This window comes from Grammomys surdaster, unplaced genomic scaffold (genome assembly GCF_004785775.1).
Source record: "Grammomys surdaster isolate TR1022 unplaced genomic scaffold, NIH_TR_1.0 126118, whole genome shotgun sequence".
Classification (NCBI taxonomy): domain Eukaryota; kingdom Metazoa; phylum Chordata; class Mammalia; order Rodentia; family Muridae; genus Grammomys; species Grammomys surdaster.
In genome coordinates, this window is record NW_021620926.1 from 6,874,341 (window position 1) to 6,900,037 (window position 25,697).

Here is a 25,697-nt window from a genome sequence, read left to right on the forward strand (position 1 = left end):
TCAGAAAAGCACTGTTTTCAAAATGGGCAAGTTCCGAGCTGCCAGGACCTCAGCGTAAACAGCAGATTCCACTAAGAAATGAAACCTCTTCCTGGCAGGCAACAGAACACTTGTCTTCTGGGGATGTGAGTGTCACTGCAGCCAGGGCTGATGGTCACTAGGGAAGAGATGGCTCTGCCAATGATGGCTCACTCCCACAAATGACTGCATTCAGCCTAGTGGTCCACCAGAGGCCTGCCCTTTTAAATTGATATACCTTCTTAACCCCTACCAACCAGGCCCCGAGTCTGTGGATATCACTGCCACCAATACAACAGAGAGGTACAAGAAAATGTCAACCTCGTGGATTCTTTTGTATATTTATTTTCTGGGTATGTGCTGTGTTTAAGACTTGGCGTTGAACTGACCCTCCGCAGTTCAAAGACACATTCCAAACTCTCACGTTTTAGTATCTGCACATCCCAGAAGATCCACAAACAAACCGGAAACCAAGCTGCACACAGAAATCTGGGCTTGTGTGCATTTTTTTTTTGGCCCTTGGGAAGTCTTTGGGAGGATTTTCAGAATTATCTATGACATCTCCCGAAGATTAAAAAAAAAAAATCACAATCTTGGAACAAATGGGAATTAGCTCTGGTGTCCCTGCTTACATTTGCAGCATGGTTATTGTCATATTTGGTAGTTGTGTGCTCTGGTTCCCAGTGACAGACATCAATGAAGCTAAATTCACTGATGGATCAATTCTTTGGCAGCTGGTAAAATGTCTGTCACCTCACACTGTGAGGGGCTCCTTTGCCTGTGGGAGCTTACTGCTGCAGTTATAGACCGAGAAAAAGGTTCAGCTAATTAACCTCATGAAAGAGATTTCTTTTTGACCCTGAACTCGGAGGTGACTGATAGTCTCAGGCCCTGTGACTAGAACATACATTGTTCCGGACAGCCACCTGAGTGCCCTCCTAATCTCTGGACTTCAGTGGATCCCCTCTGATTTTCACCCCACCCCTAAACTCCCAACTGGGAGCAGCTATCTCTTCTTCCTTTGTAAAGCCACTGATAACCAACATGCAGATAGGGAATCAAAGGGAGAAACATTCCTATGGGGAGATACACCCAGACAAGATCTAAACTACCCGGAGAGCAGGAGGAAGCCATGGTCACAGAGGAAGAAGGCCGGAGCTTCCTCTGCTCTCCCCAGTATTCACAGGGGCCAGCAGGCAGCCAGGCCTTAGAAGCCAGACAGGCTGGTTTTCCCAGTCACAGGCTGAACCTGAGGTTAGGAGCTGTGTTGCTGGCCATCAGCCAGCACCCGGCCAGATCCATTTCTTGGAACAGAGAAAAATCCTTCCTTGGGTAACTGGCAGTTTCTGTGAGGGTCACAATCCCCAACATCTGGCATCTGGTAAAAAGAAAGGGGGTACCCTTTCATATCATCTCTACCCTTCATCCCACACTGAGTACCCAGGCCCTTCAGAGAAGCCATCACTGACAGAACCCCAAACTGACCTTACGGAGTGTGGATGGATAAATGAAAGGCCAGGACCTTCTGGGCCAGTGTATGGCCTCCAAGGGTGTATTTTAGGCACATTTGAAAAAATGGAAAGTGAAATAGTAGAGTCTTAAGATCGCTCAATAAAGCATAATGCAACTTTTAAAGGTTCAGCCAGGGAGATTAGGGCTAATTGTGAGAATGAGTGAAAGTCTTCTCTTCAGTTTCTAATAGGAAGCAAATCGCAAGAGAGAAAGTGAGAGAGAAAGAGAGAGAGGGGTGGGGAATATCCAGCAGGCTTTGATGGCATGAAAAAGCAAAATAAAATCATATTTTGTGACTCTGAAGTAAAATTATGAGATAAAACCATGCTCATTATACCGACAGCTCCCTTGTCTTATTATTGACTTGAAAAATTTAAACCGTAAAAACTCAAGACCAAAATTATTATATAGAAACCGTAACTGGGTCAAGTGGTCAGTTAGTCCTCCTGAGTTTTAATTACTCTTTACCACTCATGAAGAGGAGAGCCTCTTAAGTCAAATACAATCCAATTTTTTGCATCTGATTAACTTTTTCATTCCAGGGTATGGGAAGACAGCCTAGTCTTGGGTGCTGTTGTTTTCCTTGGGGGGGGGGTTATGCAAACTCAAGTGCACACTGGCACGAATCAGGCATCAGAATGCAAACAGTCCACACCTTGGGGAAACAGTCCGCCGTTCCTCAGGTAAACACCAGCACCTATTAGTCACCCACTCAAAACAGAAATGGCCAAAGAGGGACAGGAGACTAGCTCTCAGCACCACAAAGGTAAGCATGCTGCTTTCAAAATCCCACTCTTGATCATCAACTGGCTGTGACGGTTGTCACAAAGCCAACATGCAACTCCCTATGGGAAAATGTCACTGGAACAGGCCATTAAAGAGTCTTCAAAACTTCCATAGCCAAGCATGACAAAAGACCCACTTAGATGCCTAGAGTATAGAGACAAGTTCTTTGGCAACCCAGCTAGCCATTCCTAAATACAGTGGTTCCCACAAACTAAGTTTATTGCTAGGCAGGTTGGTGTAGGCCTGGCTATGGGGTCTTTCTTCTTGGCCTCCCACCCACTTGGCCAGCAGCTCATCTGAAACCTTCATGATGTTTTCTAAACACACGTCTCAGAACCGTAATGTGAATTCCATTTGCTGAAAGACAGACTTTCAATATAACAAGTGGATCCACTTAATGGCGCAGGCTCTCGCAGGCCTTCGGTAAGTGGGTAGACTTTTCTTTGAATCACCCTATTATTAGCATAGTAGTGAGAACACATATTTTCAATAACATTATGTTTTCTAAATTTTTTTTCTCCAGCTGTGATGTCATTCTGAAAATGCCCTGGGCATCTGGAGGTGGGGCAAACACAGAAGCCCAGGCTCACACTCTTAGCCTTCTCCTCTTTCCCACTACAAACACAGAATTTGAACGCCTTCAGAACCAGTAGTAACGATCCCTTTGCTTGATATTTTCTACCTGTTGCCAGTCTGCCTGCTTTGTTTTGCTCGCTTGGTACTGGGGATCAAACCGAAGGCCTTACACACAGGGAGGCAAGTGCTCTTCCACTGAGCAAGTATTCCACAGGACAGGACTAAAGCCCCCTCCTGTGTCTTCTCTGCGAGAACTAATAGGATAACCATTTCGTTTTGATTAAGCTAAAAATATCTTTTCCGGATAAGCTCATTCAATTCTGCATTACAAAGGTGAGACTGTAAACAAAGTCCCCTTGCTCCTAAAGGCTCACTACCTGCGGACCCATTTGTAAAATATGCCATAGTTCCTTGAAATGAAGAGAAAAGCCAACCCTTGAAAGATGACTGGAAAGAAGACAAGCCAACAGCAAGACCAGGTTCCTCTTTCTACTCCAATACCTTAATAACTGGTTCAAGGTGAGGCATAATCAAACTGCACGTCCAACTGGGCTGAGGTAATAATCTGGTCTAAATGTTAATCTAAATGCTAAGTGTGCCTGGCTTCTCTCACCAAACTATAATAGGCTTCAAAAAGAATACATCATGAAGGTCACATTGTCTCAACTGTATTAATACAATTCCATTTTTTTATCCTAGAAATATAAGCTTGCTTAAACCATATCAATAAGAATTCCCCAAAATTATTGATGTGATCAATCAAAACTCTGTTGCATGTCCTAGGAATCACAAGCACCATGTGCTAAAGGCTCACGGCTTTGATTGCCCATAGTGGCCGCCCATTATACAATCTCGGTCCTCATTGTGGGGGGGTTCGCTCACTTTTCTCATTTTAGAAAGAAGGTGGAATGTTTGAATTTCACAATTCGTGGATTGCACATTGTGCATTCCAAGTCAGTTGTAAGCCAATTTAGTCATCAAATGTGATAATATCCAGTTGATAAGCAGTAACTGTCAAATAAATAATATTTTAAATAAATATTATTATGTGGCATCAGTGATAAGAAATGGCTACTAGTTGGAAAACCTGGGTTCAGATGGCAAGCCCATTCGTGACAGATACGCACCTCTACCACTCCGACCTACAAACCTGAGGTCGTTGAATCTTGCCACCTGGTTCTTCATGGCTGCCGTAGCATTTCTCAGCTCTGCCGAGTAGTTTTCGTCGTTGCCTGCCATGACGGTGACCAGAGTGCCATCCGGAACGTCCCCCAGTGCTACCACCTAGACATCAACCAAGGGACAAATGCAGATGTCAGTGCTGCTATAGGTACATGGCTGTGTTGTGTGTATGATGATTGTTCTGATGGTGAACTTATGCTTCATGGCGACACTTCCTAGTTTTTAGAAGAACCATCATAACTTGAGCTTCGTGACAGAAACGGCTTGCTGTGAGTTCTGAGATGCAGAGATGGGTGTGGATTTTCAAATAAGAAAGAGATTAAAAGAAAAAAAGCCAAATAAGGTCACAGGACACAGGGGGAACAAGACAAACGGGGACAGGGACACAGTGGGAATAAGACAGACGGGGACAGGGACTCTGAAAGGCTACTGTCTCTCATCAATTCAGCTATCTCTTTAGAGCTCATATATGAAAGACAGAAAGTCTTGTGTTTGTAGATTTGTGGCCTAATCCACTTTTTAAAAAGATTTATTTTAGTATTTTGAATTAAGTGTATGTCGGTGGGCACGCTCTTGAGAGCAAGCCATGAAGGCCAGAGGCACAGAGTACCCTGGAACTGGAGTTGTAGGCACATGTGAGCCACCTGACATAGGTTCTGGGAATCAGAACTACTCTCTGTCTCATGTATCACGGGTTCTTAACTACTGAGACATCTCTCTGGCCCCACCTTTTGCTTGCTTGGACCTCCCTTGGTGTACCTAACAGAACCTAGACGGAAGTATTAAATTTAGTTCTGCTCTGACTTTGCTACTTTTTTCTTTTTGTTTTTTTTGAGGCAGGATCTCAGCTAGCCCAGGCTGGCCCCATACTCACTGTATAACAGAGAGTGATCTTGAACCCCCATCTTCCTGCCCCTGCCCTGCTAGTGCTGGGGTTACAGGTGTGTGTGCCCCCAGTGTGCAGCTTCCAAGGATGATCTGGAAATACTTAAACTGTCCAATTGCAGCTAACCTATGGCACCACTTCCTGCCACTGTTGGACACTCACTAGCAGTGAACTCCTGCACCCAAGGAGAAAAACCAGAAATGTGCCATTTATTTATTATTAATTATGAAAAGGATGACCTCAGTAACAATGGGTGCTCCAATTTAATCATTCTCCTCAAATCAAAGGTGGAACCAGACACAGTTTCACATCTGTTCTGAGGGATTCCTTTATTGCCATTGAGGAGGTAAGGGCTTATTGTATTTTGAAGACAACTCGTAGATAAGCATATTTTTTTATCCAGAAAACCAAAAGGTAGTAATTTCACTCTGAAGCACATGCCTTGAAAATGCTTCACAAAACATTATTCATCAATGCTCGGCTGCTATTTGATTCTTTTTGTTTTGTTTTAGAGGTAAGGTTTCACGACACAGCCAAGAATGGCCTTGAACTCACAGTCCTCTTATCTTAGCCTTCCAGGCCAGGGTTTACAGGTGTGCACCACCAAGCCTGAGGTCCTTTGACTTCAGCTAAGATTTTGAGTTTTGACTTTATTTGGTTTTATTTGCCTTGTTCCATTTTCAAAGCGGTCAGGGATTTCAAATCGAAATGCCCGAGAGTTCAGTTTGTCCCAATCATTCCAGACACATGTTGTCAGTATGCAGTGAGATTTCTGTTATTTATCTCAGTTGCATGGTCCTCCTTAGGCAGGTTGTCTCTGGTTGGTTTCGGTGAGCACCTCTTCATCTGCTGCCTCTTTGTTTTCTCAGTACGCTAGCTGCGGCACAATTTACCGGAGGGATATTTCTCATTCTGTATGTATGAAATAACCTCACCACAGATTTGCTAATCTGGTATCAAGGTCCAGTCCCTCTGCTTGCGATCCTTATTGGGTGCTTAGTCATTTCTCCTTCCTGCTGTCCGCTGTCCTGCAGATGGCTATCTGGGTGATTTTATTCATTGTGGCTGCTCCATCTCCTGAGTTCTAAAGAACATATGCCAGGAAATTGGCCCAGCTACCCTGAGAAATGGACAGACGGGACCCCAGGACATCACCTGGACGTTCTGCTCTCTGGTACTGGGTACGTATGTATCTTGCTATCTCTTTAATTTTTATCTGTTTTTCACCCACTTGCTTTGTGAAACAAGGACCCAGCCGGGCCCCTTGCCTCTGCTTTTAACCCTTTCATGTCAACTGTTGGACATGCTTTCTACAAAGGAGATTTTAAAACACTTATTCTCCAAGCAATCTGTAATTAGATGTTTCTATCCCACCACAAGTGTTTGATGGCCTTTAATTAGGAGTGGTACTATGACAACTCTTTTGTTTCAAAGAACATCATTGAAATAAATCTTTCTGCTCAGATAATTGATCATTACTATCCTCTGCGCTCCCACAGAATGCTACTCCTGTAAATTCTCTTTTTAGTGCATTCCCCCCATCTCTTTCTTCGATGTTTTCATTTCCCCCTGCACAGTTTTCTCACAGTGTTGAAATGTCCTCTGTGAAAACGCTTCACTTCCTCGCCCGTATCTCCCTGTGTAGATCTAGGCTTTTCCAGTTCATCTTAACACCCACTGGGCACCCAGGGTACTGATTCAACAGCCAGGCTTCCACACTGAATGTCTGACTGCTAGGGTCCACATCTCCTAAGAGGCTAAAATGAATACATCCTGTTTCATACCAGGCCAAAGGTAGGCTGAGTCATGGAACTCCCGCTGTGCCTCAGTGTGCCTCAGTTTACCACTGTTGCTTCAGTGATCCCTCATTATGGAGGCCCTCTCATCTACAGCATGGGTGGAGGATGATGGCTAGGAAAAGCTTGTTGATGTTGGAATTCAAAAGTCTAAAAATTAGGAGTTTAAATTACACCACTCCCGTTTCTAAAGGAAGTGGGAAGTAGACATCCAGGGGCACAGTTATCACTTCTTTGGTTTTTTTGATTTATCTCCAAAGAGTTTTGATGGGGAAGGGAAAGAGACACAATTAAATCCAGGGACATTTGACACTGTCCTTAAACTAATGACAAATACACTTAGGCTAGGTTATTAGTACTGTTGTTTTATTTAAAGCAAAGAAGTCTTCCTATTTGATATAGATTTTTATCATTGAGAGATGATATAAAAAGAATGAAAAAAATCAAACTTCAAACAGAAATACAAAGCAGCATCTGCAGTAAAAAGCTATAAACAATAAGTAAGGAAAGAGAAACAGTTACACTTAGACCAGACCAAACAGACAAGAAGGGACTTGCTGGCCAGAAAGAGCTCAGATTTTGTTGAACTTCTCTGTTCAAGTATCAGGAAGTTGGGCAAAATATCAGCTGTCCTTTCTGCTCTATGGACTTCCCAGTACTGTTCTTGGCTGGCCTGTTCTTAGTTTGAAACTGGCATTTTCCAACAATTTTAGAGGTTGAAATTAAAGTTACAACTTATTTACTGCAAATTCCCTAATCTTCCAGAGTTTCAAAGAGGCTATGGAGTGGAATGGAGAATTTATTTGAGATGACATTCAGTGCATAGCTAGAGACCATAGTCTTCCTGCCAGAATTATATTCATTTTTTAAATGAAAAGCATATTCCATCAGCACCCATGGTCTTTGAACTTCCTGGCTGAAGGTATGTTTATATTTTTGCGCTCTGGTGTACCAAACTATACTATTACAGTATTACAAAATCTATTGCAAGTCACCTAGACAACTTTGTAGGCGACATCTGCAAATACTGCACAGTAGGTAGCAGATTTCCCAATTTCTCAGCAGTGAAATTAAGTGTTTCTCCTATGCTAAGATAAGCGGTCTGTAGGTGGAAAGAGGGCTGGAGGATAGGAGGACAAATTAGCATAATTTTAATCTGTTAACAAGGGAATTCATGATTTTTAAATCTCCTGATAATTCTGAAGGTTAAAGCGGAGAACTTGACAAAATTCCAGAAGATTCTGGAAGATGCTCTTCCAGGAGTGATCTGAACATTTACACTTCACATAAATCTGATTTTTATTTGGGGGAGGGGGATAGGATAATTCCTGAAGGATTAACCCTTAAAGAGATGCCAGGGTTTTAGTTCAAATGTAAACGTAAGAAAACATTTTTGTGGAAAGTGCTTCAGTGTGTTCAGTAGGGGCTGGGTGGCACATAGAGGGGCCAGGGACCCAGAGCAAAAACAGCAAAGATGCTGGTCTGTTTTGAAGTCCAGCTTCCTCTTAAACCCAACCTTTAAATCTCCTTTCCTTGAGCAAATTCTATCTACTGACAGGGTGCTGAGCCCCTTGAAGCAGCCCTCCCTCTGTGGGACAGCATAGGTGGTGACAGATATTAATCCAGAGGTCTGCATTTTCAACTTCCCTGTCCACCATGACCTTTGTCATAGCGACTGGCTGTCACTCAGGAAAACACACTGGGGATCTTTTAGAAGCGTGTTTCCAAAAATCATTTGTAAAAGAAAATCTCTACCAGCAGTGATTATTTTTGTTAAAAAGGAATTTTTTTCGTGCCTTGTAAAAGCAATATGTACAGTCTTTCACTCTTTTGAAAGAAAATAAACATTTCCATGTGGTGGCTCAAGACTGTATCATGTCAACTCCTGAAGATCATTTTAAAAATCAATCATTTAGTGACTTGATAAACTAGGATTCCCTGGCAGAACAACTACAACAGAAATAGTAGCAACAACAACAACAACAACAACAAAGAAGCAGCTCAGAAAAGGCCCCAATTTCTTCCCCAAAGAAGCCACAAGTCCTTTCTGCTGGGCTGTGCAGGGAAACCTACCTAAATGGCCCTTTGGTTGACTATAATAAGCCTAACTTCTCTCTGTTCTCTGAAAGTGACCTTAGGGTTGAACCCAGTTAGGTCCCTCTCCCTGGTAAAAGAAGACAACACCAGCTAGATTTGTTTTTCTAAAGGAATTGGGATGGATTCTCCAATAACTGGAAGGGAAGGAAAAAACAAGTGCCTGGGTCCCCTTCTGACTCTCAACCCCACCTCTACCCCTTTAGAAAAGTTGCTTTCAAAACAGTGGCAAAGGTGGCGATTCTATAGGCTGACTCGGTTGCAAATTCTACTTTTATGATTTAAAAAATGTGGACGGTGTTTTTAGCATAAAAAAAGGAACTCGGATAGCACTTTTCAAAAAGTGAGCGTTATTCATTGTAATTAGATCAAAATCCAGCTGAGGCCTGGACCTTCGAAAAGCTTAAATTAAATTAATCTCCCTTTTAAATGAGACAATTATTCAGCTAAATTGAAGAAGAAGGAAAAAAAAAAAAACAACTTCAGTTTACAGCTTGGGTCCCCCGCCTTCATTAGCCTTTTAAAAGTATACAACTTGACAGATAAAATTTGCTTTCAGCTGTACCTTTTAAAACCCACCACCGAAGAAGACCAAAGAAGAGAATTTAAATTCCTCCACCTCCAAGCCAGAGTAGTAGGGTGGTTGGTTTTGTTTTTAAACCGCCCGAGGTTGTTTATATATCGCTTCTGAAGGCCAAGTTTTAGAGGCAACTCAAAGTCAGGGCAAGATCAGGGTGAAAAGCGACCAGACCGACGTGAGCTGCCCACCTGAAGTTGCCGGGTCTACAAGGTCCCCTCCTCTAACAGAAAAGCTGCCGGATTGGACGTTTCCAGGTGTCGGAAGACACCTCGTCACCATTCTTGCCCGGGGCTTAATTTAGGTGAGCCAGCGATAATATTCTGGAGGGTTCCAGAAAAAGCAACAGGATTCACTACTTGCGGCTTCTGACAGGAGCAGGCTACAGGCTCGAAAAACTCCTCCGGACTTTGGCAAACTTTACTCCTGCCGCGGACTTTGGACACGCTGAATCCTATAGGGCGGTTAAAAAAAAGCGGCGGCGGGGGTGGGGGTGGGATCCCTGGCGGTTTCCCTTGGTTTATTTTTACTGACCGGAAGGTATTAAAGCATCTCTTATTTTATTTCCCGATGCCTTCATTTGAGAGCTACAAAACGGTCTGGGTGTTCATCCAGAGGTCCGGGGAGCCTAACTAAGAAAGATGGACGGGCCCGCTCCAAGGTTCTAACTTTTCCTAATTCGTAGCAAAGATAAGGAAGGCCCGTGATAGATGTTCTGGGATTATCCTGATTTAAAAAATAAATAAAAAACAAAAAACAAAGAACAAAAACTCCCTCTTGGATACCTCTGAGGCTGGCTAAAGTGGGTCCCTCCCGAGGATCGCCAAGGCAACGCATCTCCCCCACATCCCAAACTCAGTGAGGACTAGAGGCTTCTACAGGCAGCACCCTTCTCTAGAAGCCGCCTTAGTCTCTGCCCCCAGGCTCACTCTGGCCATCGGCTGGCCTCCACCTGCTCCTCCCGCCACCCTCTCCAGGCAAGAGTACCTTGAAAGCGATGGGCAGGGTCTTATTGCAGCGCCAGTGAGTGGGCAGCACGGAGCAGAGGAAGTTGGGGCTGTCGGTGCGCACTAGTTCGCCAGGGTGGTCAGCTAGTACCTCCACCATGCTGCGGTCTCCGCTCCTCAGCTTGCTGGCCAGGGCGGCGCCGCCATCCGGGGCGCCGAGAGGCAGCGCCTCGCTCATCTTGCCGGGGCTCAGCGCGGTGGAAGGCGGCGTGAAGCGGCGGCTCGTGCTGGCATCTACGGGGATACGCATCACAACAAGCCGATTGAGTAAGGACCCTGAAAACAGCTCCTACTAGACGGCGACAGGGGCTCGGATCTTCTGCAAGCTGCTCCCAGGAGATCAACATACAAGTTCAGGAGCCTTTATTACTACCGGAGGGTTGTTGGGGTAGAAGGAGACTAAATTACCACCAGTCCCGGACTGAGATCTAGTTACGCGGATCGGCCTCACACCCAAGCAGGGTTAGGAACCGGCCGCTTAGTGCATTAAAAAGTGGACAACCAGAATTCAAAGTCAAATGCCCAAAGCAGCCTCGCTTTGAGAGTTGAAGTTCAGTCTTTGGCTATTACAAAACGGTCCGGAGGCAAAATTCCCGTACACGTCCTAAAATATTTATGCGCAGAAGAAAAAAATGACCAGCAAAAACTAGATTTGGAAGTTCCAGCAGTTAATTGCCTGTCAGTTTGTTTTTCTTTCTTGCGGGTCAATTTTGCTTAAAGTCTTAACAAAATACAAAACTTGGGAGTGTCTTCCATACAGAGCGCCCCTCTTACCATGAAAAACTCACTTCGTTTCTCAAAAGCAAGAGCCGCAACTTTAAAAGATTGTGCTACTGATGTATGTGCTCGTATATATAAATATATACATATGATCTACTTCATAAAATATTTACAATACAATCTGTAGAGAATTTAAACACAACAGAAATCCATTAATGTTTGCTGCAGTTTTTTTTTTTAAGTAGCCTTGAAAATCAGCTTCAGTAGTTGGAAGGCTGAGATAGAATCACTTGTCATTATTCTCTCAATAAATTCTGCCCAAATAATGGTCAGTGCTTTACAAAGATCTCTAGCTAAAAAAAAAAAAATCAAACTCGATGACACTCAGGGTAGAGCTTTCCACAGCTGAGGACTCTGGTTTGGAAACGCTGGTTACGTTTGTGGCTGATCTTGTGGTTTGGTGGGAGTTGAGCCGCAGTTGGGTCACACACACAGGCAGACAGGCACTCTTCGGAAGTCAGCCACTGTCTACATTGGTTGAGTGAGTCAGCCCAGACGCTGGCAGTAGCAAGATGATCTTCCTCCAACGTCGCCCGGCGCTGGCTGGTTTTCTGCTGGGGCGCACAAATACCCACGAGCGAGCACCGTGTAACCGCAGCAGGTGGAGCGGGCCTGGGAGGAGGCACCGGAGACCAGTAGGCTCGGATTACACACGCTCACTCCCACGCACCCTGCCACGCACACGCAACTTCACCGCTCGCCTGGAACCCCCCCAAACACTTTCTCCCGCAGTTGTAAAATCGGAGAAAAGTTCACAGCCAGGAGAGAAGTTGAAACATCCAAAGCTTAGAAGCCGGTTCATTCAAAAGTAAGAAAGGAAAAATAAAAATAAAAAAGGAAAGGAAAACAAGGAGGTCCAACGCAGATCTAGGAAGAGCCGCAAAGGGTGACTTTCTTGCGTCTCCGGGAGCTCAGGATGGAAGTGCCAGCCGCGGGGCCGGGCAGCGTGGTGCCCTGGCTGGGTCCGGCCGCGGGGCGCCCGTCCTGCCCGCGCCCGCTGGCTCTATGAATGAGAGTGCCTGGAAATGAACGTGCTTTTACTGTAAGCCCGGCCCGAGGAATTCCATTCCCTCAGCTCGTTTGCATAGGGGAGACAGACGGCCAATCACAGGCCTTTCCGGTATCAGCCTGGGCGCGGCCCGCTGCCGCGCTCCTGGAATTGGCCCGCGCGCCCCCGCGCGCTACTGTACGCAGCCGGGGCTGGGACACGGTAGCAGCCCCTACCGCCCCCAGGTCCGGCACCCACGCCGACCCCGCACACACATGCACACGCTGCCACGTTTGCCCGAAGCCAGGCCCAGGTTCAGACCCCATGCCAGGTAGCCAGGCGCGGGGTGGCACTGCTGCACTCGCCCCCGGGTGGGTTTGCCGGGCGCAGCGGCGCCACCGGCGGCCACGGTCCCGGAGACCCCGAAACAGGAATCGAGAAACCGGTCGGGCTTGGGGACTGCGAGATGAGCCCGGAGAAGCCCGGGGCCCGGAGATGAGCGGGAGGGAGACGCCCTGTGCGCCCTGGACACATAGCTGCCACCGCGAGGCTATGGGGACCCGGGCTGGCATCCGGGAATGGTCCCCAGGCAGCCTTGCGCTGCAGTCCATGGGCCAAGGCTCCCGGGAGGATAGGGTGGGATTCGGCCGCAAGAGGGCCAGAGAGCTGATGGCCTGGTCAAGGAGGCTCCGAGTGCCTCTCTGGGCCTGGCTGGCAGCTGAGGCGAAGTGGCACCGAGTCATTTAAAAACGGTCAGCCGCTGCTCTGCCGCAGAAGTTAGGGGTTTTAAGCATCCTCTCCTTGGTAGAGTTGCTTTATTTAGTGTCTTTTCTCTGCGGCTGGGCTGCGGCTTGATTACGCAGCGCGCTGCGTTCTGAGTGTGCGCAACGGCTGGAGAGGAGAGTTTTCTAACCAAGGCCTCCAAGATCCCTGGACTACAAAAAAAGTTGAAAGCATCCGGGGGACCCAAGCCACCCCGAACTCCCCGGCTCGCATCCACTCTCCAGCTCCGGTGGGGAGGCCGGAGCTTTCTTTCAGGCGCTGAATCCACCCCGCTTGAGCACTGTGGGGGCACTCCCCCACCTTGTCTGTCCCCGCGGCGCCGAGGGCATTTTCGCTGAGCTTTAAGGGTCCTCTTCCTGCTTGGCGCGCGGCCCGCTACTGTCCCCAGCCGGAGCAGCTGGCCTGTGCCTTCCTTGGGTCCCTTACTTCTCCTGGGCCTTCCTTCCTCCGAGACTTGTCACTACCCACTCCATGGAGCTCGCTACTGTCCACACATATGACCGAACCCCTCCACTTCCATCTGTGTTTGGGTCCCTGGCTGGTCCTCGCGTGTGTCTTCCCTCCACACGCACCCGCGCATCCTGGGCTCAGTGGAGTAGGAAGAAGCTGTGGAGGTCCCGGCACGGAGGCCTTGTCGGAAGTTTGGGGTCACTTCTCTTGCCTCAGGCTGGTAGGAGCTGGCGGCGTGGAGCATGGGGCAGGCCTTTCACGGTCATGTCGGGGCTCGGGGTGAACGCCAGGGGGCAGCAGCGGCCCTCGTTAGGAGCCCTGGGACGCTGAGCTGGGAACTGGGCACGCCCGGATGGCGCGTGGATCTGTCTCACCTAGAGATCCTTAGGGTCGTTCTTGTGAGTTTGGGGACAAACGTTAGAAAGTGGCCACTAGTTCTGAGCATCCCTCAGAGGTAGTATCCGGGCCAATGAGTCTCTACTGTCGTGATCCACCGAAATTAGGGTCTCACCTCTCCTCAAAGCTTCTTTGCCTGGGTTCCGCCTTATGCTAGTTCAGGACCATGAGTTCTTCAGGTGTCCAGCGAGAGCCAGCGAAGGCTCTAGTTCTCCAGCCTTCCTTATTTTCCCGAGTGGGCCCAACTTTCCTCATTGAGCACTAAGATCGTGCCAGCAGGGAAAAGCTCAGTGTTCCCCTGGCGTTTGGGGGCGGGGTGGGGGGAGCGGGATCCGGAGCTTTGGGAAGGAAAAGTTTCCTTGCTTTTCTTTTAAAACGAATCTCAAAGAAGTCTCATTTCAGGTGTCAACTCCATAAATGTTCCCTAACCCCCCTCCCCACTCCCTTGCTTGAGTGATGTTAGACATAGCAGTCACCATCCTCCTGCAGCCTGCACTCTGCCGCTGGGGCCACAGTTTCCTAGTGCTCTTGAGCGTCCAGGTTCCGGTGTGCCGGCACCACTGGAGAGTTCATGGCCAATGGAAGCTAGACTCCCTCAAATAGCTAGCTAGACTCCCCTCAAACGCATTTTCTAAGAAGCTGACTTCAGATCTAGTGCTCCTGGGGCCACAACCAACCGCATCCGCAGGGACCCACCGAGACTGGGCTGGATCAGAAGAGTGTGGCAGAGAACACTGAATCTTGACTTCAGGGAAAGGGACTTCTCTACAGTCCTTCAATTGGCTAAAGGAAGCGCGTTGGAGTCAGGCCCCTGCTTAAACCCTCAAACCCTGCATGGGGGTTAGGGATGTCTGCCTGACAGAAGCCCAGGAAAGGCAGTGACAAGAACACAAGCACCGAGTTTAGCTTTCAAGGTCAGCACCTTGAGCGCTGGTCAGCTGAGTTACTAAGTTCGAAGCCCAATGATAAAGCAACGGAAAAACTGCGAAAACCTGGCCTCGGGCATCCTTGGACCTGTGCGGGTTGTCACTGAGCCGCTTGACGCGCACTTGAAAAGCACAGACACACAAAATCATTGCTCCCCTCTTTACTGCAGAACAGCAAATAGCAAGCGTGCAGCTCGGACTCAACCGAGGGGCCAAGTAAACACTCAGTCCTCAGGGCTTTCAAGGATGGAGTTCATGCAAGTCCCACTGCGGGAGAGGGGAAGGAGGAATTCCTTCCCGCCCAGAGCGCGCATTTCAGAAGTCAGTGAACACTTTCCCTCTCTTGCCTCACCAAGAGCTAAAGGAAAGGTTTACAACTTTTACTTCCAGGCTTCCCCCAAAGTGACACTAAAAGTTACATGGTTAAAAAAACTGCAAGGGAAAGATTTGTTTAAGCTGCTACCGTGTGACAGTCTAACAGATTTGTTGCTGGGGGAGTTTAAAAGCGAGCACAACGGGATTTGGACTTTATACCATGAATTTAAAAAATAGCATTTGGTTCAGTGGGAGGCAGGCAACTATTTCAATGGAGGACAGGGCGGTTTATTGACTTATTTTTCTACATCCTTTTGTTAACTGTTAAGCGGTCTCAGAAAACCGAAGGGTTTGCGTTTTTGTTCCATGAAATCATCTCCAAAATAAAATGTATGTAATAATAGTTCTCTTAAATCAAAATTATCCCTTCAACGTAATATTCTATTGTCCAAATCAGATTCTAAGCATGTAATAGTTTTAAAGTTATTTCTTCTTCCTCTTCTTCCTCCTCCTCCTTTTCTCCTCCTCCTCCTCTCCCTCCTCCTCCTCCTCTTCCTTCTCCTCCTTCTCCTCCTCCTCCTCCTTCTCCTCCTTCTTCTTCTTCAGCTGTATCCTACTATAGTTCTAGACTAATTCCAGGCAGTTGGTACTTACACAGGCATTGAGCCATTCCAGTGAAGGGCAATTGATACATAAGTGATGGGCTGTCCACGCTGTCTGGCTTTTGACATTAGAATTTAATTACACTATTCTCCCTTTTGAAGAACCTGCAGGATTATTTCGCTTGTGACATTTGTTTACTATGAGGACCAAACTCCTGAATTCTTGCACCGCATCCTTCCTCTGAATATTTCTATGCTGTGCTGGGGGAACACTTAACTCTAACTTCATATTCATCCCCCTCCAACTCCATGCACCTTACAAGGAGCAAACTGAAAATATGTCTTCCTCCCCACACACAAAATTCTGGGTGCTTAGTAAACATTTTACCCTCATAAAATTTTGCGTCACCGTTGCTCTAACAAGTGTAATAAACTCTGTCATAGCTGATAGAAGCCAAGCCATATTTTTTCAGAGAGTCACGTAGTCATTTAATAACAGCAGAATGTGTGAATGGTGAACGCCATAGAGCTGAAGGTATCACTTAAGATTTCATTGGGATATTTTATGTGGTATGACAGCTACAATATGGATTGCTCCTTTTAAGTACATTTGAATCAGCAAAAAAGCTCTAATTATTTGGCAAATTGATATCATAAAGTATATATAGAAACACATCAATAGAAAATCATATATATATGTCTATGAATATATATTTCATAAAAATATAAATTGGAACCTAACACAGCATGAGCCTCTCTAGGGTTCACTTTATGTATGCATTCTAAAATAATAGAAAATAGAAAATAAAAATAACCCTTTGTTATTTTTATTTTCAGTTTTATTTATATTTCAGTTTCCAGTAAACTGAAAGCCAAAATTTTCATTCTAATTACAATACATGCCAGCTTTAAAGAACAGATTCTCTACTGATTTTTTTTTATTTTTTCCTATTTCATTGCTTGCCATATTTTTGAGCATTGGGGGTTTTATATGATGGCCCAAATAAATCCATCATCACTGGCACAAAAATAAAATAGTAAATCACTAAATAAGTAAACCGTGATCTGTCTAGCATGTGGTTTTACATGATTTCTTCCCGTGCTGGATTCAGAATGCTGCCTCTCTGTGTCTCAGTCGCTCTGAGCCGCATGCATGGACACATGTGAATTAGCTGCATGCATGAACACATGTGAATTATTTACTAAAGCTCTGGGGATGACTCAGAACTCCAGGTGAGATTAAAACTAAATCCCAGCTTAATGCAAACTGGTTTTAAAATCAGGAACACAGCAGAGGCTAAGCATAGAGAGAAAAAAAAAATCTGAGTATCATTCAAAGCGATTTCTTTCCTTAAAGCCAGTGTTTATCCAAATAAACAATTCGGGATACATTTTCTAAACGTGACTAGCTGGTGTTTCCGTGTTCCAATTACTTCCCTTTAGTGATAGGACATTTCAGAAACACTTCCCCTTGCTGGCTCCCCCCCTTTTTCAGCTAGGAAAGCGGTTTGTTTATATTGACACCGCTCATTCTGGAAAAATGACACAGCCTTAAATATTGTCGGGAATCATCAGCATATGTTCAGATCTCATGATGAAGCGTTTCCTCCATTCTGCTGCTTCTAAGGCACAAGGAAGCCTACAGGGGGCTGTGCTCTTTCCCTTGGGTGTTTACAGATAATGTGAGTCAGAAATTACCCTCAGCCTTGCACACTGACAGTGGTCAGCACCCAGTGACAGCAAGGGCATATGGTCGGTCTCAAAGCCTTAGGATCTGGGCAACCACATTCCATAGCAACATTATCAACAATATTTCAAAGAAGAAGAAGGAGGAGGAGGAAGAAGAAGAGGAGGAGGAAGAGGAGGAGGAAGAGGAAGAGGAGGAGGAGAAGGAGGAGAAGGAGGAGGAGGAGGAGGAGGAGGAGGAGGAGGGAGCTAATTATTTCAGATTTCCAGATGCTGTTTCAATGGGCAAAAGGACAAGCTTTGCAGCTCCCTAGCCATATATTTTTTGCCAAAGCAAAAAAGAGCAAATAAAATAAGAAAGGCTTCCACAGGACTGCCCTCTAATGAGAGACCGAGTGACTTAAATGTGTGGCCTCCAAGGAACATCCTTAAAATAATTTTAAAATGTCGCAGTTTACAAGAACATAAAATCGCTCCATAAAGCTTTCTTTTTTTGAATAGAGTGGGGACAGAACAATTTGCACTAAGTATTAAGGTAAGATGAGGTAAGATATCACACATGAGTCCAAAGTTTGGACTAGTTATGGCAAGTTTGGTTCTAACTGGAGAGGCTTGATTGGGCCTAGGAGATTGACCCAGTAAGACTGACCAGACCAGGTAAATTTATTCCAGAGACCCGGTGGAGCCAAACCCCTGGACATTGTCTCATGAGACCCAGAGACAGCTCTCCATGTCAGGCTGAGAAGCTGGAACAGCAGGAACAGAGAGCAGGTGTCTGTTTATACACTGAATACTTCGACAATTCTTAAAGAAAAGCCAAAGTGCTTTTTTATCCTAAAAACTTGGCAAAATCGACTGTGTTTGGAGAGGACTGTGTGTTACTGATAAGAACTTCCTTAGCTTGGGTGACATCAGCTTGAGAACTCAGGGAAACTGGCTGACCTCAGTGAACAGACACTTATAGATAAAAGCAAACCTGTGGAACTATGAAGGAGTTTCCACCTCCAGGAGCTAGGTAAGATGCCACCCTGGAGCTCAGAGAGGAGAGGCTATGTTGTCATTAATGGAAGCTAGATACGACAGGTTTGTCTCTGTCATGATCTCCATTCCATTCCCAGCATGCCATCATATGCTAGGCCGTGATTGGATAGTCACCCCACTTAATGCTGGGAATTCCACTGTCACTCCCATTTTATAGGCCAGGAGCCTCCCCTTTACGGAGCTTAGGAATCTTGCCTGTGGACACACAGCATGCCCATGTACACATGCAGATTTGAATGTGCATACACAGGCACAAGTACGCACACACATACACACTCATGCCCACCATGCATACCCATGCAGATATGAGTACACATACACACACACACACAGACACACAGGCACATGAACACACACATACACACATGCACACACAAGCAGTGGTACACACACTCACATACATACACAAGCCCATGCACAACCACAGGCATGGGTCAGCTACGTTTCTTCTTAGGTGCAATTGGCATCGTTGAGAAAATTTAACTCTTACCATGTCATCTTTTACCCCTCTCCTCCCCATGTCTTGTCTTCATTAGAAAATATCTCGAAAATTCATGTGCAAATCTCAGATATGTAGAATTCCTATCCTGAAGTCATTTATTGTCACTCAGAGTGTTTGGACAGACAATCACTGTTTGGTTGAGAGATTTTAAAATCCATAATGGGCTTTTAGTATTTTCTGACCTCTAGTCTTTCCAAATGGCAACTCCTAGACACTCTGAGAGCATAAAGCATTTGATTGTCTTCCTTCCAGCCTTCCTATAATGGAAGTCTTCCTTATGTGTCAGCCTGGGTTCTAGGCTCATTGGTGACAGAGAACAAATAGCACATAGCAAATGGGTTATCATGGCTACTGGTAAGCATGTGTGCACAGTCCAGAGAACAAGAGGGAGGGCCACGGGAAGACGGGGCCAGCACACCTGGGCGTGGTTAAAAGAGGCTTTGGTCCTAATCCAGGAGACGCGTGATTGACTTAGAAGGTGAGCAGAGCTTATACATTCTGAATCCTAGAGGAAGAGTCTACGGAGGTTGAGGTGAGCTGGACGAAGGCGCTCCAGGCAGGAGAGTCGTAGAGAGCAAAGCGAGGTGCTTGTGAATCAGGTCACTGTGCCATTTCCAGTAGAGACTGAGTGTAGGTTTGAGGTCAGCTCCTGGAGAGTGGGGTGTGGTAGCCCACCTAACCCGAAAGGACCAAACCTCAACATGAGGACAACGGGCTCCAGTACAGCCACAGAAGCAGCCTAATGGGTACTTTAGAGAAACAAGTCCACCAAAAGTATATAGGTGACTGGAGCAGACAGATAGGGGAGCCAGGAGCTCCTGCGGCTGTCGGACATGGAATCCTAAGGATTGGAGTCAACACAGGAGCAACAGGGATGGGAGAGGGGGTGAGGGGAAGAGAGCGGGAAGCACATTTGCCTTGGTGTCTGACTATTAGTAGGAGGGGAGAAAAGTCCAGGACAGGATGAGGGTGGAGGCGGGTGCTAAGACTGAGCTTTGAGTACTCAGGTCTGGATCTTAAGAGCAGTGGCACCATGGCTGCAATAGCTGCACAGAGAGTGTTAGGTAAGAAGAGAATACTAAGGAGGTGCTGGACAAGTGAGCAGAGGGTGGGGCTACAGCTCTGGAGGGATAGATGAAGAAGAAGGTCTTAGATACCACAGGGACATGGGAATTTGCACAAGGACATCATGTCCCAAAAGTTCCAACGTGACCATGAGGATCAGGCAGGGAGGATGACGCTGAGTTGATCTACAGGGAGAACCCATTCGTCGTGATCTTGACAGGGAGAGGTTCATTTTAGCAGGAGCAGCAGAGACAGAGCAGAGAGCAGAGAGGTGAGTGAATATGATTCAGGGAAGGGCTTTGGGAGAAGAGAGGGAACATGACGGAATGACAGAAGAGAACGACCAATGTTGTATACTCATGTGTGAGTACATGTGTGGTAGTGTGTGTGTGTGCATTCATGTGTGGGAGTACATGTGCTATAGCGTGCATACATGTGTGTATGTGTGTGTCTGTCTGTCTGTGTGTGTGTATTTATGTGTGGGAGTACATGTGTGGTAGTATGTATGCACACGTGTGTACATGTGAGTGTCTGAATGCATGAGTGTGCATGCATGTTTATGTATGTGTACATGTGTGCGAGTATGCATGCCTGTGTGTACGTGTGTGTGCATGTAAGTGTGAGTGTGCATACATATGTGTATATATGTGTGCATTTGTGTGAGTATGCATGCATGTGTGTATACGTGTGTGCATGTGTGTATTTGTGTGCCTGTGAATGTATGTAACTACATGTTTGTATTTGTGTGTGTATGTGTGTGAGTGTGCATGTGTGTGTATGAGTATGCATGCATGTGTGTATGTGTATGTAAGTGTGCATGTATATGAGTACATGTTAGTGTGTGTGTGTGTGTGTGTGTGAACACTTGAGGATTGTGTATTGCACTTCAAGCTAGGCTTTGCTGCTGCTATTTCATTGCAGTTACACCAAGTCGCTGGATTCGAACCCATGGACTTACTTGTGTTTCCCTTCCTTTTATTGCTAAGTCCCCTGTGTAGGTTTTCTATACTTGCTATGATTTCTCTCCTCTTCCCATGCCCATCCCAATTGCTCCCACCCCAGGGCTAGTTCTCTGACCTCTTGTCAGATTTCTTGCAAATATACCCTGACAAGGTATATATAGCCACAGCATTTCTAGACCAGTCCTTCTCACAGGCTTCTGCTAACTTTGTTTCTGTACAAAGCCTGAACCCAGGGCAAGCTCTTCAGCTCAGTGCTGCAGGGCTAAGGAGCACCCTCCCTGTTCCAATAACAGAAGGATGTGTCAGGCTTCTTGCTCAGGTTAGATTCCCTCTCCTGGATCATCCATACACTTCATCATGGTCTCCATGTCTCCCAGATGACCTTTGAACTATAGATGGTACCTCAGCTATTGGAATGATGGAGGGCGAGGCTGGTAAGAGGCATGCAAGAGGCCACCTTCCCTCGGCTTCAGGTTTCTACGTGGAACAACATTCCTCAGTATGCAGTCCTTGGCCCCTTTCCACAGCCCCATTTATCCTCTACCAGGAGAGATTCAATTACCCTGCCAGCAACTTAGGAAGCAGAAGCAAGACTATGAGGAAGAATCCTAAAATAGACCCTTAAGATTGTCCATTCTAACCAGGACAGTGAGGGAGAGGAGCTGGGATGAGCTGATTGTAGAACAAGGAACAGAGAGAGGGCTTTTCACAGTAGTTAAGGTAGCTAATCAGTTGGTCTTGAGTCAGCCCGTAGAGGTGATCTTAGTTGGTACAATGTGGCCGAAGGACACAGTTAAAAATGTTAAGTTTTTCTGCCCGGGGCTGGAGTGAAGCCAGCTGTTCCAGCCATGTATGAGAGGGTGGGGGAGCTGTCCTATTACTCTGACCCCTTGCCCTGGCAGCCAGCCAGCAAGGAAGCAGGGCCTGTCATTCTCGAGGTTTATGAAACTGCATTCCGGCACCTACCTGCGTGACCTTGGAGGAACATTTCCCCCTAGAGCCTCAAGTGAAGAGTTTAGCTTGGCCAATCTCCTGTTGGAGAACCCAGGGAGACTAGCATGCTGACTTAAGAGGACTGTGAGCTAATAACTGGGTGTTCATTCAGCTGAGGTTTTTAAATTCCTGGTTTGATAGCAATGGAAAAGCAGCACACTGACCTTCGGTTCTCTTGATGGGCTCAGGAGACACTGCTTGTGCTTGGCTGAGTAAGAGCACCAGCACTCGGCAGCCACAGACGAAGTCACATTTTCCAAAAGTTCTGATTGTGGTAAGCTCGCTATTCTTATTTCCCATGCTTTGTGTAGCATACAGTCTGTTCTGGGCCCCTAGGGAGCAGAAGTCTTTTTATTGAGTCCCTACAAAGATGCTGTATAATATCGTATTCTCTTCTGAGTCATTGGTCCCCCCTCATACACTTGTGCATGCTGCACATACAACCTTGGATCTTTGTATACCTTGTCCATGAGGCTGTCTAACTCATATTTCAATTTTTTGCCACCACTGTGCAAAACAAATGTGATGGAAAGCCCCAGGGCTCTTCTTAACCAGAGATTCTGACTCAGCAGGTCTGGGGAGAGACCGGGACTTCATTTCCAACAAGCTACCAGTGATGTCACGGAGGCTGCTGGGCCAAGACCCACACCTATAGCTTTCAAGGTTCCCGGAAGTTCTTGGGTCTCTAACCAAAACTGTGTCCAGCATAACCTTTTAGGCAGACTACTTTTCATAGCTAACATTATAAAATATAAATTCATAGCAAGTCATCGCAGATATGGCTCTTCAAACTATTCTCAATGGGCTGAGAGTATTTGGTATCTGCTTGGAAAGCCCTCTGTCAGAGCCCTAACCCCCTGTGGGATGGTAAAGCTCTGGGGCCTTTGGAAGGAGACTGGATAAAAGACCAGGGCATGGAGAGATGGGGATAGTAGTATCCTTATATGGCTTTCTCTTGCTGGGTGTGGTGATGCATGCCTTTAATCTCAGCATTGGGAAGGCAGAGGCTGAGGCCAGCCTGGTTTACATGTTCTAGGCTAGATAGGGCTACACAGTGAGACTCTATCTCCAAAAAAGGATCAGATTCTCTACTCCTCTTTCTCCTCCCCCCCCCTCCCTTTTTTTCCTCCCCCTCCCTCCCTCTCTCTCTCTCTCTCTCTCTCTCTCTCTCTCTCTCTCTCTCTCTCTCTCTCTCTCTCTCTCTCTCTCTCATTTCCCCTCTCTTCCTCTTACTCACTGCCCTCCTCTCCTCTCTCCTTTAGACATTCTTTCAGGGTCTCACGTGGCCTCATGCTCACTGGATATATGCTCCAGAAGGGAAACCAGAACACACACCTAAGTAGCCTTTTCCCTCCCTGTCAGAACTTCCAGAAGATGCGACCAGGACATAGCAGATCATCTTGGGCACTGAGCCTGGCAGGCATGTGCCATTGCACACATACCAGCCATCTATAAACCGTCGGGGAATCACCTCTCCTTTTGCAGAAACGACACAACACATGTAATCTAGACTTTCCTGATAGCCAGTGTTTTCTACCTTTGTCAACAAGTAGGTGGCATTAACGAAGTAACCCGTTGGTTAATTAGGATGAATTCCTTTGTGTGTTGTGTGTATTGTGTGGGCATGTGTGCTGCAGCTCACGTGGAGGTAGGTCAGAGAACAACTCCTGGGACTTGCTTGTGCTTCTCTGCTCCCACCCCGCATAGGGCCTGGGCTCATATCCACTTCACCAGACTTTGGCAGCAAAGCACTTTTATCTGCTGAACCATCTTGCCAGCCCAGCAGTGACTTTCGTAATGGTTTATCTAACCATTATTCACACCTATCATCAATACAAAATTAGATATTTTCTCTCTTTTTTAAAAAAATCATATTTTCAAAAGTCTATGCATGTTTTCTGTGCCTACAGCACCTCTCCATCTGGTTTGTCTGGCTGTTGGTGTTTAGTAGCTGCTTCTGACTGGTGACAACTGTATTGGTTGGAGCAAGACCGGAGTGGCTACTGAACACAAAGGTACCATGCAATCAACACTGACTGCAGCCTTGATACTTTTCTCCTGCAGCCCCAGGGGGCCATTTCTTCCTTGCTGTAGGTGAAGCATGCAGGTTTTCCCCTCCTCTGACTTAGGTTTTCCCTCTAAGCATACAATTTACCTTGTTTTATTTTATGTATTAATCGTCGTCTGAAACACTCCTACACTGTAGCCCTGGCTAGCTCCCGGCTAACTTCGGACTTCTGGTGGTTGTTCTGCTCTAGCTTTCAGAGTAGTGAACTTCAAGTCTTCTTTACAGCACCACATGATTGAGTGGAAAGCAGAAGAACCCATGAGGAGGCCCACAGCAACTGCTGCAGGAGACTAGCTTCTACTGTCAGCATGCTCATGCGTCTTGCAGCCCAGGCGAGCCTCGAGCTAATCTCCTGCATTCTACACTGTCTCTTCACACCCATTAGCTGTGATGGCTCAGCCTGAGAGACAACTTTGGCTCCTTAGCACTCTGAAACAACATCACAGGAAGGATTAAGCTACTTCCCTACAAGATTTGTGGGCTGGATTATTCTTTTTAAAAAATAACTTATCCGTATGGCTGTTTTGCCTGCATGTATGTCTGCACACATGCACACAGTGTCCACAGAGGCCAGGGGAGGATGCTGAATCCCTCGGGATTGCAGTTATGAATAGTTTAGAGCTGCTGTGTGTGTACTGGCAACCAAACGTGGGTCCCCTGCAAGAGCAGCCAGTGCTCTTAACCACTGAGCCATCTCTCCAGGGCTCATGGGCTGCACTGATAAATACCAGGTAGGACTGGATGTTCTGTTTATCATTCGCCACAATTTTTAAATTGCTGGGGCTCTCTCTTAAGTAGGAATTCCTACAGTGTGTTTATCTGGAAGTACAGCATAAAGAGTTTTTCAAATTGCCTCTTTGTTAGCCAAACCAGCCGCCGCCATCCATCCTGCTTCAGTTCAGTGTAGTGGTTTGATAATGTGTGGTGAAAGCCTGGTGGTAGGAGAGTTGGAGGGAGAGCAAGACAGGAGGGGGAGGGGGATGCTAGAGGTGGAGGGGAGGAGGAGGGGGAGGGAGAAAGAGGAGGGGAGGGAAGGGGGAGGGGAGGAGGAAGGGAAGGGGAAGGAGAGGGGGAGGGGGAGGGAGAGGGGGGAGAGAAGTATCACCACAGGAGGATTTTAATTCTTATTTTACATGTACGTGAGTAGGTCTGTATGGAGCATGCGCACACGAGTGCAGCAACTCCAGAGGTTAGAAGAGGTTACTGGTTACCGCGTCTCCTGGAAATGGAGTCACGGATGGTGGTTAGCTACCTGACATGGGTGCTGGGATGAGGTCTCAAGTCCCTGGCAGGACCAGCCAACACTGCTAACCACTGAGCCATCTCTCCCGTCTGAAAACAGCTTTGTGGGAGATAGTCCCGAAAGCCATATCTATCTTGTTTACTCATGAGGCCAGAGACTTGCCATCCTCCACAGACTTTAATTTCATATCTATGAAATAAAAGATGTAGGTGAAGAAGTCAGCAATGGTGGAAGTGTCGATTCTTGTATCTAATATGCACATGCATATGCACTTCCATTTAAAGTGTCGTAAATCACTAAAGTCTGTACAGATCTAGTCACATACTTCCATATTGAATTAGTGACACACACTCAAGGTTCAGGACATGGTCCCACTTTTGTGGATCACACATCCTGTCCCAAAGCGAGTGAATCAATCTCTCTCTCTCTCTCTCTCTCTCTCTCTCTCTCTCTCTCTCTCTCT

At 46.5% G+C, this 25,697-nt stretch overlaps 1 protein-coding gene across 2 annotated transcripts in view; it reads right to left on the minus strand.

Annotated features, from left to right (window-relative positions):
• Runx1 (RUNX family transcription factor 1) overlaps positions 1-25,697 on the minus strand; it is a 224,832-nt gene that overhangs the window by 82,760 nt on the left and 116,375 nt on the right. For both annotated transcript variants that reach the window (XM_028756341.1, XM_028756340.1), the window contains exons 3-4: positions 10,415-10,668; positions 4,020-4,176 (exon numbers count right to left, since the gene is read on the minus strand). In XM_028756341.1, the coding sequence (XP_028612174.1) occupies positions 4,020-4,176; positions 10,415-10,668 (411 nt within the window). The remainder of the gene's footprint in view (positions 1-4,019; positions 4,177-10,414; positions 10,669-25,697) is intronic.